Genomic DNA, 19,015 nt, shown 5'->3' on the forward strand with positions numbered 1-19,015 from the left:
TTTAAAATTCACATGCTAACAAGGTTATTGGTAAAAACGTAACTGAGCACAACATCCTGAATTTAATTCATTGATCTTTTATGTACAGCTTCATTAATAACAACTGCATGTAATGGTTATTGAAGACAATGTAACAAACGAACATACCGTTTAAAATGTGATATAACCTTCGAAGCTATTTTTCTCAGAATCATGGTTTTGTCGCTTACTGCCCTTTGCTTTTAACCGCCTCAGTTGTGGTTTACAACCTGCAGACAGTATCTTCCGCTCCAACCCACGCTTTCGCCAGGCACGTAGCAAGAAAATTCATTGACATCGGGCAAGTCTAGTTAGTTCCGTAAAAGTACAAAGACTCGGATCGAAGCAAATGACAAACCTTTGCGCTTGTTTCATTCGATGATGTGCCACGCAGACACAGGCTATCTCAAAAAGATTCATCCGGTTTCTAAATCAATGATGATGGAAAATTGGAGGGAGTTTTGATTTTGCACATGGAAACTAAAATTTTATCGTAGCGCTAGTTGTAAGCTGCCAGTTCAAGTGGTTGTGTAGGTGTGTATGTCCTCCCCTTCTGCCAACTTTGGATGAATTGAAGACTCGCATACCAACAACAGTGAATACAATAATTCCGGGTACACTCACAAAAATAACGGATGAGTTTGACTCTCGTCTGGATGTTTTTCGTGCTTCCGGTGGAGAACCCTTTCAATATTTCTGGAAGCTAAATGAAAATTTTGATTCCAAACTCAGATGTAAAAAATATGCCAAGACTGTATGTGCATACGTGTAAAAAAACCTTGTAAAACTGGTCTGTTCTTTTGAAAACAAAAACTTTGAAGTCCATTGCCCAAGTTACAATTCACCCGACGTTTCTATCTTAATTCATGAAGAATATACAGTCTTGTGAAATCAGATGAATCTTTTTGAGACACCCTGCGTTTCAGGTGATGGTAACTGTTTCGCTACAATGCTTTGTTTGCATTGCTTTGAAATGCCAGTCATTTATTTACATCAATATATTTGATTTTTGGCATCAGGTTCTTTCTCTGCTAATGAGCACATTGTGCTGCTTGTTCAACGGCAAATCTGTTAATCACTTCGTATCTTAAAATTCGTGTTAGAGCATGTGTCCAATAAATGGCGGGAATGGGTTATCCCGGACAAAGGGAAAGAGGGTTTTTAGGCGGTCGTATGGCCAGGAACGGTGTTGGCGTATGTCTTGCATTCTAGAAGACTGGGACCCGTTGGCTCCGAGTCTATGCAATGTGTAGATTACTAGTGTAAGAATTGCTCGTGTTGAAAGTCAAGATATAACGAACAACGAAGCAACGTTGTTCGATCACATTTTTTACTGAAATGAACAAATTTCCTACAATGATTTCCGATAAGATAGGCAAGACTTAGAAGGACAAAGATATGTCCAGTGGTTTTGTGTGTCGTGGAGAATTCAGAGATGACTGGGAATACGTTGTAGATCAAGACATCGCTGGGCATACGACATCGACCCGAACTGATGAAAATGTGCCTCAAGTCAGAGAAATTCTGGACTGTTATCGTCGGTTAAATATTCATTTGATAGCGTAAGAGCTGGAGTTAGTGGAATCCACAGTGTAGTTAATTGTCAATGATGATTAGTATACGTGCAACATGTGTGTGGAAATAGTACCAAAGGTTTTTTAAGGGGCAAGCCGAAGAAACAACGTGTCACGAATTTTCGTGAACTACTGGAATGTTTGGAGATCAGTCCAAATCTTTTGGATGGCGCGACAAAACAGATGTTTCGTACAATCCTGAGACCAAAAGACAAGGTGCTGAGTGTTACATGAGCTCGAACATTTGGGGATTACTATCCGACGCCGCCGAAGGCAGATTGCTGATACCTGAATGCTCCATCATGATAATGCGTACAGTCACACGTCACCAGCTGTGGAGGAGACACTCGTCAAACGCAACGTCGCTCGCTTCTTCAATCATCCTACTGCCCAGTTGAAACGTGGGTCTTACAGAAAGCAGGAAAAGGTGTGGACGGGGCCTAATCAGTTACCGTTGGTTGCACAGTTAACACATACGCTTTATGTAAGGAAATAATTTTTTTAAACAATCATTTTAAAATTATGACAGTAACACAAGCTACACTGGCGGCTGAAGGCCTTATTAAGAAAGAATTCAAAATTATTTGTCGGCTGCAGGCCACAAGCAATAGGAATAATTTAAACAAAATATTATTTTCAAACAATTAACACTATCAGACCAAATAAAAAAAAGGGGAGTGATCCACAGACCGTGCTCCAAGGATCGACCTGAGAAAAGTCCCTACAGCTGCGTAAGCGGGGAGACAGGCAGCCAAGAGTTATGCTCACCTAACAGGATGGCAACTCAAACTAGGGACAATTTAAACGTCGATCATTGCTCCTACAAAATCCACCTAACGTGTGATAACCAGTACAACGATGGAATAATTCAAGCGAGGGCGGAGTGACAGACAGCACTGCGTCTTCAGAATCCGGTATTTAAAACATCGAAATGCAGAAGGAACCACTACAACCAAAGTAGACAAAAGAAACCACAATCCACACCGCAGTCAAGGAGACTATCGAACTACACGTCATGCCAGACAGCATCGGCGAGACGAGGAAAAGTACCCTGCCGCAAAAATACGCTAACCCCAGGGCAGGTAACTGGGGCGTTAGCGGCCACTAGGCAGTAAAATCCCGCTGGTTGCACTTCACCAAATAATAACACAAAATCCAAAACTAATAACAGCCATTAGAAGATGGCTAATAGATTCCACCAACTCGACACGCTGCACTTCTTGCTGTTCGCCTCTCGGCGACCCTGCAAGCAGCAACGCACGAACAAATAGCGTGATCACAAAATAGTGGAGGTTCACTCAACTCAAGTCAACGTGGTGGGTCCGGTGGACAACGAGGTTGTGGCCCTCACAACCATAGCCCCTCGATCCGGCATTGGCTGCGTGCCGCCAGCGATCTCGGCATGTCCTCGCGCTGCCAGACCTCTCTGCTGCTCCGTCCCAACCATACTCCTGACACACTCCACCCGGAAAACACCTCACGCCCTTCCAAAGATACTACGGGTACTAGATATCGTTAGACGCTGCTGCTGCCACTCGCGGACAGACAACGCAAGCAAATGTAGTGGCGCCAGTAACAGAAGAAGAAAACGAGACGCCACTATCCCTATTACGTGATGGCAACCTACCAACGGCACCAACATGAGCCGCACACGGATCACCAGATTTAACTCTCTCGCAGCTTAAATCAAAATCAGCCTGAAAAAGTACAGTTTCGAGAAGACTGAGGAGGTGCCAGTTTATACGACGCGGTTCCCAAGCAATTCTGCCTTGCTCAGTTCCAGGGAAGCCTGAAGAGTGGACGGAACATTGGCAGCGCAGGAGGATCATATTCTGGAGAATATTAACTTGCTACTGTACCTGCATGATGAAGGCCACAGAAGAGAAACAGCGGCGACGTTTCTCATCTCTCCGCAAGGCCCGCAGCATGAAGCTGTACGGAGTGAGGTCCGTCCTCGAAAGCGACGCTTTCTCCAACCATCGGCACGACCTGCGACAGCAAGCGACTCACTCCGCAGAAAACGGGCTCCATCGCACTTAAAAAAAATACAGGTATTTAATGGTAAAACACTCGTATCGATTGCCGAAGTAATTATATTTTATCATCTCGCGATGCGTTTCGGGGGAACACCATCACCGGATCTGTGACGTGAAACGCGGGATAAAAGACAAAATATTGAGAGGGAACATTGCGGAAACGTAGTAAAGCGAATAACATGTACATTAAAATCAATACAGAGTATCTTGACACTTACTACGCTACGACACTAGGAGTGCCCAACTGACATCCGCATTTGAACATCCGCATTTCACCAGTAGGTGGCGTTAGTCACAGCAATGCCTACGACATTAGGCATGATTATTATTTGACTACACATACCGCTTATCCTCTCCTTCAGCATCTTAACTGTTTCATCCACGACACTACATGCGTTTACAACCTTATCTATACTAATGGCCTTTAAAATTGCCACACCACGAAGATGATGTGCTACAGACGCGAAATTTAACCGACAGGAAGAAGATGCTGTGATATGCAAATGATTAGCTTTTCAGAGCATTCACACCAGGTTGGCGGCGGTGGCGACACCTACAACCTGCTGACATGAGGAAAATTTCCAACCGATTTCTCATACACAAACAGCAGTTGACCGGCGTTGCCTGGTGAAACGTTGTTGTCATGCCTCGTGTAAAGAGGAGAAATGCGTACCATCATGTTTCCGACTTTGATAAAGGTCGGATTGTAGCCTATCGCGATTGCAGTTTATCGTATCGTGACATTGCTGCTCGCGTTGGTCGAGATCCAATGACTGTTAGCAAACTATGGAATCGGTGGGTTCAGGAGGGTAATACGGAACGCCGAGCTGGATACCAACGGCCTCGTATCACTAGCAGCCGAGATGACAGGCATCTTATCCGCATGGCTGTAACGGATCGTGCATCCACGTCTTGATCCCTGAGTCAACAGATGGGGACGTTTGCAAGACAACAACCATCTACACGAACAGTTCGACGACATTTGCAGCAGCATGGACTATCAGCTCGGAGACCATGGCTGCGGTTACCCTTGACGCTGCATTACAGACAGGAGCGCCTGCAATGGTGTACTCAACGACAAACCTGGGTGCACGAATGGCAAAACGTCATTTTTTGGGATGAATCCAGGTTCTGTTCACTGCATCATGATGGTCGCATCCGTGTTTGGCGACATCGCGGTGAACGCACATTGGAAGCGTGTATTCGTCATCGCCATATTGGCGTACCACCTGGCGTGATGGTATGGGGAGCCATTGGTTACAGGTCTCGGTCACCTCTTGTTCGCATTGACGGCGCTGTGAAAAGTGAACGTTACATTTCAGATGTGTTACGATCCGTCGCTCTACCCTTCATTCGATCCCAGTGAAACCCTACATTTCATCAGGATAATGCACGACCGCATGTTGCACGTCCTGTACGGGCCTTTCTGGGTACAGAAAATGTTCGACTGCTGCCCTGGCCAGCACATTCTCCAGATCTCTCACCAATTGAAAACGTCTGGTCAATGAGGGCCGAGCAACTGGCTCGTCATAATACGCCTGTCACTACTCATGATGAACTGTGGTATCGTGTTGAAGCTGCATGGGCAGCTGTACCTGTACACGCCATCCAAGCTCTGTTTGGCTCAATGCCCAGGCGTATCAAGGCCGTTATTAAGGCCAGAGGTGGTTGTTCTTGGTACTGATTTCTCAGGATCTATGCACACAAATTGCGTGAAAATGTAATCACATGTCAGTTCTAGTATAATATATTTGTCCAATGAATACCCCTGTATCATCTGCATTTCTTCATGGTGTAGCAATTTTAATGGACAGCAGTGTACATAGATGCTCCTCAGCCCATCATACGTTGCGTGGCGGAGGATACCCTGTGCCACTACTAGACATTTCCCTTTTCTTCCAAACAGAGCGATCGAAAAATGACTGTCTTTATGGCTCCGTACGAGCTTTATCTTATCTTCATGGTCCCTGGGCGAAATGTACATTGGCGGTAATAGGATCGTCCGAGGTCAACTTCATATACCGGTTATCTAAATTTTCTCAGCGTTCTTCGATAAGTAAGTCGCCCTCCCTTCAGGGATTCCCATTTGAGTTCCTTAAGTGTCTCTGTAACACATTTGCTTGCCGGCCGCGGTGGTCTCGCGGTTCTAGGCGCGCAGTCAGGAACCGTGCGACTGCTGAGGTCGCGGGTTCGAATCCTGCCTCGGGCATAGATGTGTGTGATGTCCTTGGGTTACTTAGGTTTAAGTAGTTCTAAGTTCTAGGGGACTAATGACCACAGCAGTTGAGTCCCATAGTGCTCAGAGCCAGAGCCAACACTTGCTTGTTGGTCGATTATCGGTAATAGCCCACCTGTGAATTGCTTCGATATCTTCGTTTGATACGACCTGGTGAGGATTCCAACAACTCGGGCAGTAATGAAGAATGGGTCGCAGTAGTGTTCTATATGCAGTCAGCTTTACAGACAAACCACACTTTCCTAAAACTCTTCCAATAACCCATACTAGTTCAGAGTTACAGATAGCAGAGCTGTATGGTCCCCTCATACTGAAAGACTCTCAGCTTTCTACATTCAGCTAGAAATACAAAGCACTGAATTATCAGCCCAATATCTTCTGTCAACCCGGAGGGTAGGATCCGTTATTCACTTCTCCTACTGGCATCTCCCATCTGATTGCATCGACGTTGCTGTCCTCGCCCAAACTATTCACCGGCAGCTCCGAAATGAGAGGGGGGGGGGTTACTTCTGTGGGGAATCACTACCTCGGTGTGTGACCCTTGGACATGGGACAAACCAGTTCGACGACGTACTTATTGTCACGGTTTCGAGGTGTGCCCTGGAAAACCTAGAAAAACAGCAATGGAACTCCAACACTGTCCGACAAGTGCTTGATGTAATTCAGTCAATCCACCAGTGAGAAAACCGACATAAACCTGTTCAATTATTATGTATGAAGGTCCACTCTGGTGTCTCATATAACGAGTTGGTGGACCGCCTAGCGAAACAAATTGTGACTATTGGTCAACCGTGGCAAAAAAAAAGAACTTTTAAGAATGTTAGCAGATGTGGCAGATCTCACTGCAGTCCAAAGGAAGACACTACGCCGCAATGCAGCCGAACATCTCTCCCCCCCCCCTCCCTGCCAAAAAAAAAAGTTTCCACAAATGAAGATATCTTTTTTTTTTTAAATAGGCGTCACACCTTTACTTTAATGCGCATCTGGCTAGAACATGACTGTTATCCTTCACATTTTCATAGGATGAAAATTCAGTACAACGAGCTGAGATTCCATGTCTCAGCCATGTGATACTTGGGTGTTCGCGTTACGGCAGATAAGCGCGCAATTTTCACAGGGCTTTGGTCAGAGTAGGAATTCCCCAACCTACATCTGTGACAGACCTGTCTGAGCAGCTGTCCACAGCGAACTGTTAGTATTGACCTGTTTCTGCAGGAACTGGGTCTACAGTTACAAATAAGCCATAAAGGATCCGTCGTGAGAAGGTAATACCTGAACTGCGTTGAACGTATAAAGTTTAACACTGTTAGCGTAATGTAATATGGCTATGTTGTATAAACAATATTGTATACCAAGTCTGTCATTACTCACTTCTCTGGCTAAATGATTAACGCCAAAGGCAAACAGATAAATTTAAACTATCGTTATTTGACAAGATCAACGCCAAAGGCCAACAGATAAATTTAAACTATCGTTATTTGACAAATGCTCATTAAAAACTACACATATTATTTGCTTTCTATATATTCGAGTAAACAATATTGTTAATAAAAGGGACGAAATCTGTACCTCCAAGGTATTAGCTGCGGCACTCAAAGCTGCTGGAATTTGAACATAGGAAACTGCCACACTCCGGAACAGCTCAGTAAATAAATATCAACCTAAATCGTTAAGAGCAATAGTACACGGCAAAATTAAATTATAAATTGAGTATTATGTATATATAACTTTAAAATGAGGAAGGAAGAGAGACGGGACACTTATTACTACTACGAGGAACCACTGATATTATGGCCTAGTAGCAGGTAATACTTAAATCAAGATCATCAGTCATTAAAACAAATTATAGTACAAAACACTGACAATATGTTATTACATTTAAACATTTGTACAAACAACCCCGAAGCTGCAACCCTTCTAGCTGCTGGAATACGGTGCATGTCGAAATACAGCCTTGTTGGTAGAAATTTGTAAACGCAGTGACTGATGATCTCAGTGTTTTGTTCTATAATTGTAATGATTGATGATTTTCATGTAACTGTTACGTCCTACTACGCCACAAATATCCGTGGTTCCTCTTAACAGTAACAAACGTCGTTACGCATATTTAAAGTTTTAGATTTATTGAATTGTTTATAATTTTGATTTATACAATACCTATTGCTTTCAAACGTTTTGAAGAAATCGATTTCATTAGGTGCCAATTTCCTCCACTTCAAGTGGTCCTCGTCAGAAACAGTTTTTTCTCTGTATACCAAAGAGTTCAAAACGGCTCTCTTTTAAACAGTGTTATGGAAACTCTGTGCGTTAAGGTATAAATCGTTATGCGTCGGTATGCGTTAGTATATAGAGCAAATACAGTTTCTGACGAGGGCCACTTGGAGTCCGAAATTAACCATCTGAAGTACGTGTTTCGAAAGAATGGCTATGGTGCACGCGATATAAATAAAGGCAGCGTTCTCCAAGAAAAGGAAACGTGAAAATGCTGCACACTCACAGGATGAAACACCGATTGAGGTTCTTCCTTTTTGTGGCGCTATGTCCAGCAAAATAGGAAGAGTCCTTCCTAAGAAAGTTAAGGAGATGATGCACCCTGTTAAGGACAATCTCGGCCTCAGGGTTCCTGGAATTTATAATATCTCCTGTGAGTGTGGAAGCAATTATATAGGTCAAACCATTCGTACCGTTTCCAACCGCTGTGCAGAGCACCAACGGCATATTAAAAATAGAAAACTAGAGAAATCGGCAATTGCGGAACACAGCCTCGCAAACAACCATAAAATACTGTTCGATGAAACAAAAATTTTGTCCATGCTTCCACATACTGCAATTCTGTTATTAAGGAGGCTGTTGAAATAAGGATGAGCGAGAAGAACTTTAACCGTGATAGCGGATACTATTCGTACCTGAGCGGTGCATGGAAACGAGCGCTCCATGCAGAGAAGCAGCAGAGACATTCCTTCCAAGGTTTACGTTCCAACAGAAGCGGTGGCTCCAACAGCGCACACATTGACACCGTCTGCGACAGCAGTACGTAATCGCCAACCAATCACAAGCCGTCCACAGGCTACATAAGGCCGCCACAGCAGCAGTGACGACAGGCAGTTGCTCCTGATGATGTCGATGGAGACTATCGTCGAAAGCTTGAGATTTTATCCCGAACTGACGCGGCAAGAAAACCGAGAGTGTTTTACATATCATTACTTTATGCTCTCTGAGGGAAAGGAAACGGTACTACCTTAAATGACAAGGTGGCTTCGTTCAGAAACTGGTGAATTATTACACACCTTGCTAATGGATAAGACATAGGCAAAAACACAGACAAAACTTATTTTACATCAATCCCTTACGTACATATAAAGGACGGATGGATCAGTCTGAGAGAATTACCTACTAGAAAAAAAAACCTACATGGATATTCCAGAAAGGTACAAGCCAATAAAAGTGGACAGCCCATAATCCCAAATTGCAATAAATTCCAAGGAGCCGCGGATAATTCACTCTGTACCACGAGTAATGGGGTTCGATAGGCTCGTGGGCCTGAGACCTTTCAAACTAAGTAGTTACAGTTGAAGTTGGAATGGCCACGTGGTGTCCGATACAATGGCAGGAAAAATCATACACCTTGCTCAACACTGAATTTAGAGCAAACGAACTGATGCTATGTGTACCTAGCTGCATCTGTGAGAATTACGAGAAAGAACTGCTGAAAATTAGCTACAAGTTTCATTACAAGAGCGCACAACATTTCGAATTCATGATTCTAAGTTCCACTCGAAAAAAATTAAATTTACCGTTCAAAAATGAAAACAAGTGAAATAATATCAATCGCTATACTTGGGGGTGCTGATATCAACAGGTTTGAACGTGACATAACTCATAGGATCTCAACCCTACTTAAAATCCAACACCACGTTCCATCAGAAATGTGTGTACTCACCAGCTGTCAGTATCTGAGTGTCTCTTGCAAAAAAAGTTTACAAACCTCCCCTGGACGCAGTGTTGAGAGTCAGTTCTTTATGAAGTGGAGACAACTGACCAATTTCCGGCGCCTGTTAAAAATGCGTGTGTCGCTGAAACAACCAGGGTGACTGAAAAAGCACAGGCAGCCGTTGCTCTTAGGCCCTTCCCGAACAATGAAATGTTCGAGAAAGTTTTAAAAAGATTCTAAAGTGACAATCAAAGGACTCGGTTTAAAAACGTTAGGAAGTCTGGCTTTTGTCATTATGACTTGTTCCCGCCAGACAGGCATAAATAAAGTCAAAGAACTTTATCACGGCTTCCGAAGAAAGTAAGAAAGAAAAAAAAGAAGTTTTTCTAACTTAAGACTATGCCGCCATGTTCTCATCTCACGATGGTGACTCGGAAAAGGATTGAGGCTTATGACTGCCGAAACAGAACACGAATAAAATCAAATGTCCAGCAGAAAATCCACGGCTGGTCCCGGCAGAGGTTCGAGTCCTCCCACGGGCATGAGTGTGTGCGTTTGTCCTTATGATAATTTACGTTCAGTAGCGTGTAAGCTTAGGGACTGATGACCTTAGCAGTTAAGTCCCATAAGATTTCACACACATTTGAACATTTTTGAGAAAATCCACCTCCAAACATCGGCATTACAGTAGCCTCCGCAGATCACTAACGCACGCTAGTACGACGGCGCTCTATGACGAATGGTAGTGTAACAAATTTTTTGTTAACATCGGCAGCAGAGAGAGCCCGTAGTCCAGAGCCGCTGGAGACCCGGCTTAGTGGGTGTGCTCCATTGGTTCCACAGGATCCCACACGGTGGCTTCCGGCACCTGATGGAAACTTGCAATTGCGTTGCCAACTCTGAGACGTCCATGAGTTGGTATCGATTCTTGTTATAACACTAACAATTACGATCTTCATAATTTATGGACAGTACTTCAATACCGCGGTATCATCACCATCTGTTTGACATCTCTCGTCCATCCTCGCAACATGCATAAAATCACAAATAAATTACAGTTAATTATTAATAATTTTTCAGAGAAATATCTTTGATAGCCTCTACGACACGTTAATCACCCTAGTCCAGATAGTAGTTGCCACCCATGAAGGGTGTTGCATCACAAGGTAAGCATTTTGGTGGCGCTCCATAGCGCGATACTGAACTGTGCATGTTTATTTGTCCTGTATTACCTCGTAATTAAATAATCATAACATAAACTTTGCACTATGCAGATCGAAAAGACAGTTATGTGATGTTTTCAGGTGTCTTACAAGGGAACCTCACCATCGCACCCCACTCAGATTTAGTTCCAAGTTCGCAGAGTGGATAGGCCTTGAAAAACTGAACACAGAGCAATCGAGAAAAGAGGAAGAAGTTGTGTGGAACTATGAAAAAAATAAGCAAAATACACAAACTGAGTAGTCCATGCGCAAGATAGGCAACATAAAGGTCAACTTCAGCTCAGGAGCGCCGTGGTCCCGTGGTTAGCGTGAGCACCTGTGGAACGAGAGGTCATTGGTTCAAGTTTTCCATCGAGTGAAAATTTTACTTTCTTTATTTTCGCAAAGTTACGATCTGTCCGTTTGTTCATTAACGTCTCTGTTCACTGTAATAAGTTTAGTGTCTGTGTTTTGCGACCGCAGCGCAAAACCGTGCGATTAGTAGACGAAAGGGCGTGCCTCTCCAATGGGAACCGTAAACATTTGATCGCAAGGTCATAGGTCAACAGATTCCTCCACAGGAAAACACGTCTGATATATTCTATACGACACTGGTGACGGCATGTGCGTCACATGACAGGAATATTTTGTTGACCCACCTATCTTGTACACTTGGCGAATGGGTAAAAAAATTCTTCTACCTTGCCCGATTTAGGTTTTCTTGTGGATGTGATAATCACTCCCAAAAGTGTGATGAAAACATAATAGTTTGTCACATAAACTGCAACAAATGAATGCAACAGTTTCACAGTCGCACAGTTTTCCCTGCGCTCTGTCAAAACGTATGTTTTTAACGTTTTCAATTTTTTCCTTGTGTAGACCGTTAAATCCTAAATATGTCCAAGCAAATCTGAACATGTCCTGGAATTTTGGAGAGCGAAGTTGATTATGTGTGAGTGCCCGAACTTTGATAATTGTCTGAAAATAAAAAATTAAACTTTTCACTCGAGGGTAGACTTTAATCAAGAACCTCTCGCTCCGTAGCTGCTCACGCTAACCACGGGACCACGGAGCTCCTGAGCTCCAATTCTCTTTGATGTTGCCTATCTTGCGCATGGACTACCCAGTTTGTATATTTTGCTTATTTTTTTCATAGTTCCACACAACTTCTTCATGCTTTCTCGATTGATCTGTGTTCAGTTTTTCAAGGACTATCCACTGTGCCAACTTACAACTAAATCTGAGGGGGGTTAGTGTTACAGGTGTCCCTATGCGCAGAACTTCGAGAATGGATTAATAGAAAAGAAAAAGAAGTTAACATGGTGGTTTTAACGTTTCAGATGTTCCACACAGTCTTCCCCCCAACTGAGGACAATGCACAGAACGTCCATACAATCATGTCAAACTCTCAGGAAAGTCTTTTTTTGGGATGTTGTACAGCTTGCGCATCAGATTGGCTTCAACATCAGTTTTATCGTCAAGGCGTTGACCCTTCATGTGAATTTCTGCACTCTCCCGTTCTGTGGTATATTCGTATTGATAGCTCCAAGTCTCGTCATCCGCGATGATCTTTTACAGAAAAGAATTCTACGCATTTCGCATTTCAGGAAAGCTGCAGTAAGGGTTCCTGCTTCAATGTTTCTGTTCGGGAGTCAACGCCTTATGCACAAACATTGCACACACTTTTCTCTTCTTCAAAACATTCTGGCGAATGTCTGGAGCACTTGATTTAGAAATGTTCCTCAACTAAGATTTGTGACACAGCAACGTTGACACACCACGGCCGTATGTCCACTACTTAACACTACCTCCTCACAATTGACTAGTCAAATGCACAGCTGTTGTTCGTTCAACCTGGCACCATAGTTACTAATATGCCATGAACAACATCAGTCTCGGAACTTTTTCGGCGGACGGTGTAGGAGCGAGGATACACTCGGATATTCAGCGTCCCAAAAGTCCTGTCATACTGATTTGTGTTTGCAGGTTTTCATCTGTCATCATCCAGAACAGACTGTGGGCTTTCTCATGATGTTGATTCACCAAGCTCAATGTTACAGCGCTACAGGTGCAGAGCAAGGTAAAGGATAAGGGCTTTCCAGATGACAGCTTCCGTGTCATACCTACAAAAGGAAGTATCTCAGTTTCAATGGCTAAAACGCAATGAGAATTATAGATCTGATATAAATAAGCCGAAGATGTGAACTGAAGTTCGTGTTAGGGAGGACATTCGAGGAGGGTAGTCCGTGCAATTTTCTTAACTATAATGCTGTGGTGATGTAGTGGTTGGCACACCTGCCTAGTAAGCAAGGAGGCCTGGATACAAGTGCTGACCACTGCTCAAATTTTAATTTATTTCTTCAGTTTCATCCATTATCATAGCGCTGAGAATAATTTTAAAAATGGAGATGTCTCTGTTGTGCCTACATTCAAGGTCTTTTATCTGTTAAACTCAGCATTTGTGTACAAATCTAAATACAACAGTAGCACCAGCTCATAGCAAATATCTATACAGGGTGTTACAAAAAGGTACGGCCAAACTTTCAGGAAACATTTCTCACAAATAAAGAAAAGATGTTATGTGGACATGTGTCCAGAAACGCTTGCTTTCCATGTTAGAGCTCATTTTAGTTTCGTCAATATGTACTGTACTTCCTCGATTCACCGCCAGTTGGCCCAATTGAAAGAAGGTAATGTTGACTTCGGTGCTTGTGTTGACATGCGACTCATTGCGCTACAGTACTAGCATCAAGCACATCAGTACGTAGCATCAACAGGTTAGTGTTCATCAAGAATGTGGTTTTGCAGTCAGTGCAATGTTTACAAATGCGGAGTTGGCAGATGCCCATTTGATGTATGGATTAGCACGGGGCAATAGCCGTGGCGCGGTACGTTTGTATCGAGACAGATTTCCAGAACGAAGGTGTCCCGACAGGAAAACGTTCGAAGCAATTGATCGGCGTCTTAGGGAGCACGGAACATTCCAGCCTATGACTCGCGACTGGGAAAGACCTAGAACGACGAGGACACCTGCAATGGACGAGGCAATTCTTCGTGCAGTTGACGATAACCCTAATGTCAGCGTCAGAGAAGTTGCTGCTGTACAAGGTAACGTTGACCACGTCACTGTATGGAGAGTGCTACGGGAGAACCAGTTGTTTCCGTACCATGTACAGCGTGTGCGGGCACTATCAGCAGCTGATTGGCCTCCACGGGTACACTTCTGCGAATGGTTCATCCAACAATGTGTCAATCCTCATTTCAGTGCAAATGTTCTCTTTACGGATGAGGCTTCATTCCAACGTGATCAAATTGTAAATTTTCACAATCAATATGTGTGAGCTGACGAGAATCCGCACGCAATTGTGCAATCACGTCATCAACACAGATTTTCTGTGAACGTTTGGGCAGGTATTGTTGGTGATGTCTTGATTGGGCCCCATGTTCTTCCACCTACGCTCAGTGGAGCACGTTATCATGCTTTCATACGGGATACTCTACCTGTGCTGCTAGAACATGTGCCTTTACAAGTACGACACAACATGTGGTGCATGCACGATGGAGCTCCTGCACATTTCAGTCGAAGTGTTCGTACGCTTCTCAACAACAGATTCGGTGACCGATGGATTGGTAGAGGCGGACCAATTCCATGGTCTCCACGCTCTCCTGACCTCAACCCTCTTGACTTTCATTTATGGGGGCATTTGAAAGCTCTTGTCTACGCAACCCCGGTACCAAATGTAGAGACTCTTCGTGCTCGTATTGTGGCTGGCTGTGATACAAAAAGCCATTCTCCAGGGCTGCATCAGCGCATCAGGGATTCCATGCGACGGAGGGTGGATGCATGTATCCTCGCTAACGGAGGACGTTTTGAACATTTCCTGTAATAAAGTGTTTGAAGTCACGCTGGTACGTTCTGTTGCTGTGTGTTTCCATTCCATGATTAATGTGACTTGTTGTTGTTGTTGTTGTTGTGGTCTTCAGTCCTGAGACTGGTTTGATGCAGCTCTCCATGCTATTCTATCCTGTGCAAGCTTTTTCATCTCCCAGTACCTACTGCAACCTACATCCTTCTGAATCTGCTTAGTGTATTCATCTCTTGGTCTCCCCCTCCCCCTACGATTTTTACCCTCCACGCTGCCCTCCAATACTAAATTGGTGATCCCTTGATGCCTCAGAACATGTCCTACCAACCGATCCCTTCTTCTGGTCAAGTTGTGCCACAAACTCCTCTTCTCCCCAATCCTATTCAGTACTTCCTCATTAGTTATGTGATCTACCCATCTAATCTTCATCATTCTTCTGTAGCACCACATTTCGAAAGCTTCTATTCTCTTCTTGTCCAAACTATTTACCGTCCATGTTTCACTTCCATTCATGGCTACACTCCATACAAATACTTTCACAAACGACTTCCTGACACTTAAATCAATACTCGATGTTAACAAATTTCTCTTCTTCAGAAACGCTTTCCTTGCCACTGCCAGTCTACATTTTATGTCCTCTCTACTTCGACCATCATCAGTTATTTTGCTCCCCAAATAGCAAAACTCCTTTACTACTTTAAGTGTCTCATTTCCTAATCTAATACCCTCAACATCACCCGACTTAATTCGACTACATTCCATTATCCTCGTTTTGCCTTTGTTGATGTTCATCTTATATCCTCCCTTCAAGACACCATCCATTCCGTTCAACTACTCTTCCAAGTCATTTGCTGTCTCTGACAGAATTACAATGTCATCGGCGAACCTCAAAGTTTTTATTTCTTCTCCATGGATTTTAATACCTACCCCGAATTTTTCGTTTCTTTCCTTTACTGCTTGCTCAATATACAGATTGAATAACATCGGGGAGAGGCTACAACCCTGTCTTACTCCCTTCCCAACCACTGCTTCCCTTTCATGTCCCTCGACTCTTATAACTGCCATCTGGTTTCTGTACAAATTGTAAATAGCCTTTCGCTCCCTGTATTTTACCCCTGCCACCTTCAGAATTTGAAAGAGAGTATTCCAGTCAACATTGTCAAAAGCTTTCTCTAAGTCTACAAATGCTAGAAACGTAGGTTTGCCTTTCCTTAATCTTTCTTCTAAGATAAGTCGTAAGGTCAGTATTGCCTCACGTGTTCCAGTACTTCTACGGAATCCAAACTGATCTTCCCCGAGGTTGGCTTCTACTAGTTTTTCCATTCGTCTGTAAATAATTCGTGTTAGTATTTTGCAGCTGTGGCTTATTAAACTGATTGTTCGGTAATTCTCACATCTGTCAACACCTGCTTTCTTTGGGATTGGAATTATTATATTCTTCTTGAAGTCTGAGGGTATTTCGCCTGTTTCATATATCTTGCTCACCAGATGGCAGAGTTTTGTCAGGACTGGCTCTCCCAAGGCCGTCAGTAGTTCCAATGGAATGTTGTCTACTCTGGGGGCCTTGTTTCGACTCAGGTCTTTCAGTGCTCTGTCAAACTCTTCACGCAGTATCGTATCTCCCATTTCATCTTCATCTACATCCTCTTCCATTTCCATAATACTGTCGTCAAGTACATCGCCCTTGTATAGACCCTCTATATACTCCTTCCACCTTTCTGCTTTCCCTTCTTTGCTTAGAACTGGGTTTCCATCAGAGCTCTTGATGTTCATACAAGTGGTTCTCTTATCTCCAAAGGTCTCTTTAATTTTCCTGTAGGCAGTATCTATCTTACCCCTAGTGAGATAAGCCTCTACATCCTTACATTTGTCCTCTAGCCATCCCTGCTTAGCCATTTTGCGCTTCCTGTCGATCTCATTTTTGAGACGTTTGTATTCCTTTTTGCCTGCTTCATTTACTGCATTTTTATATTTTCTCCTTTCATCAATTAAATTCAATATTTCTTCTGTTACCCAAGGATTTCTACTAGCCCTCGTCTTTTTACCTACTTGATCCTCTGCTGCCTTCACTACTTCATCCCTCAAAGCTACCCATTCTTATCCTACTGTATTTCTTTGCCCCATTCCTGTCAATTGTTCCCTTATGCTCTCCCTGAAACTCTGTACAACCTCTGGTTCTTTCAGTTTATCCAGGTCCCATCTCCTTAAATTCCCACCTTTTTGCAGTTTCTTCAGTTTTAATCTACAGGTCATAATCAATAGATTGTGGTCAGAGTCCGCATCTGCCCCTGGAAATGTCTTACAATTTAAAACCTGGTTCCTAAATCTCTGTCTTACCATTATATAATCTACCTGATACCTTTTAGTATCTCCAGGGTTCTTCCGTGTATACAACCTTCTATCATGATTCTTAAACCAAGTGTTAGCTATGATTAAGTTGTGCTCTGTGCAAAATTCTACCAGGCGGCTTCCTCTTTCATTTCTTAGCCCCAATCCATATTCACCTACTACATTTCCTTCTCTCCCTTTTCCTACACTCGAATTCCAGTCACCCATGACTATTAAATTTTCGTCTCCCTTCACTATCTGAATAATTTCTTTTATTTCATCATACATTTCTTCAATTTCTTCGTCATCTGCAGAGCTAGTTGGCATATAAACTTGTACTACTGTAGTAGGTGTGGGCTTCGTATCTATCTTGGCCACAATAATGCGTTCACTAAGCTGTTTGTAGTAGCTTACCCGCGTTCCTATTTTCCTATTCATTATTAAACCTACTCCTGCATTACCCCTATTTGACTTTGTGTTTATAACCCTGTAGTCACCTGACCAGAAGTCTTGCTCCTCCTGCCACCGAACTTCACTAATTCCCACTATATCTAACTTTAACCTATCCATTTCCCTTTTCAAATTTTCTAACCTACCTGCCCGATTAAGGGACCTGACGTTCCACGCTCCGATCCGTAGAACGCCAGTTTTCTTTCTCCTGATAACGACATCCTCTTGAGTAGTCCCCGCCCGGAGATCCGAATGGGGGACTATTTTACCTCCGGAATATTTTACCCACGAGGACGCCATCATCATTTAATCATACAGTAAAGCTGCATGCCCTCGGGAAAAATTACGGCCGTAGTTTCCCCTTGCTTTCAGCCGTTCGCAGTACCAGCACAGCAAGGCCGTTTTGGTTATTGTTACAAGGCCAGATCAGTCAATCATCCAGACTGTTGCCCTTGCAACTACTGAAAAGGCTGCTGCTCCTCTTCAGGAACCACACGTTTGTCTGGCCTCTCAACAGATACCCCTCCGTTGTGGTTGTACCTACGGTACGGCTATCTGTATCGCCGAGGCACGCAAGCCTCCCCACCAACGGCAAGGTCCATGGTTCATGGGGAGGAATGTGACTTGAAGAGAAGTAATAAAATGAGCTCTAACATGGAAAGTAAGCGTTTCCGGACACATGTCCACACAACGTATTTTCTTTCTTTGTGTATGAGGAATGTTTCCTGAAAGTTTGGCCGTACCTTTTTCTAACACCCTGTATAATGTGATGACTGTGGCTTCGGATACTGGACTACCATAGTGCGAATGGACTGAAAACGACGTAGCGTGTACACACACTGCTTCTCTCAACTGTGCATACCGTTTCATTTGGCTGTCTTTCAATCACTTCATCAAAGCTCCACATTTGCACCTCTATGATGAATAAGGGAAGCACGTACCACGATACAGTAACTCCTACTTCGGAAATTGACTTTGTAAATACTGCATGATTTAACAACTGCTTTTTTTTTCAAGCAAATGTTATTTTCTTGGCAATGAACACCTCATTTATGAGTCTCTGCTGATCACAAATGTCTCTTGTTTCTGCGACGACTGCAGCTTCAGTAGCCGTTCGATTCGTTAATCTTCAAATATTAATTGTACACACATGCAGAGTTTTACCGATTAATGACGGTCATGGGTTGCGTAACAGACAAATATCTGTTTTTTAAAACCAAATTTATTCGGTTTTAGCCCTTCGAACTGAGCTATTTCCATTCTCAGGAAATGTTTTCGTTGGAACAGGTGAGTTCAAAAAATGGCTCTGAGCACTATGGGACATAACTGCTGAGGTCATTAGTCCCCTAGAACTTAGAACTAGTTAAACCTAAC

The 19,015-nt window shown here is 43.3% G+C and overlaps 1 protein-coding gene across 1 annotated transcript in view; it reads right to left on the reverse strand.

The window, feature by feature from the left end:
- Positions 1–19,015, reverse strand: part of LOC124776033 (IQ and ubiquitin-like domain-containing protein) — a 67,314-nt gene that overhangs the window by 36,603 nt on the left and 11,696 nt on the right. Inside the window, exon 2 of the mRNA XM_047250873.1 lies at positions 3,452–3,581. Within this exon, the coding sequence (XP_047106829.1) occupies positions 3,452–3,581 (130 nt within the window). The remainder of the gene's footprint in view (positions 1–3,451; positions 3,582–19,015) is intronic.

This window comes from Schistocerca piceifrons, chromosome 2 (genome assembly GCF_021461385.2).
Source record: "Schistocerca piceifrons isolate TAMUIC-IGC-003096 chromosome 2, iqSchPice1.1, whole genome shotgun sequence".
Taxonomy (NCBI): domain Eukaryota; kingdom Metazoa; phylum Arthropoda; class Insecta; order Orthoptera; family Acrididae; genus Schistocerca; species Schistocerca piceifrons.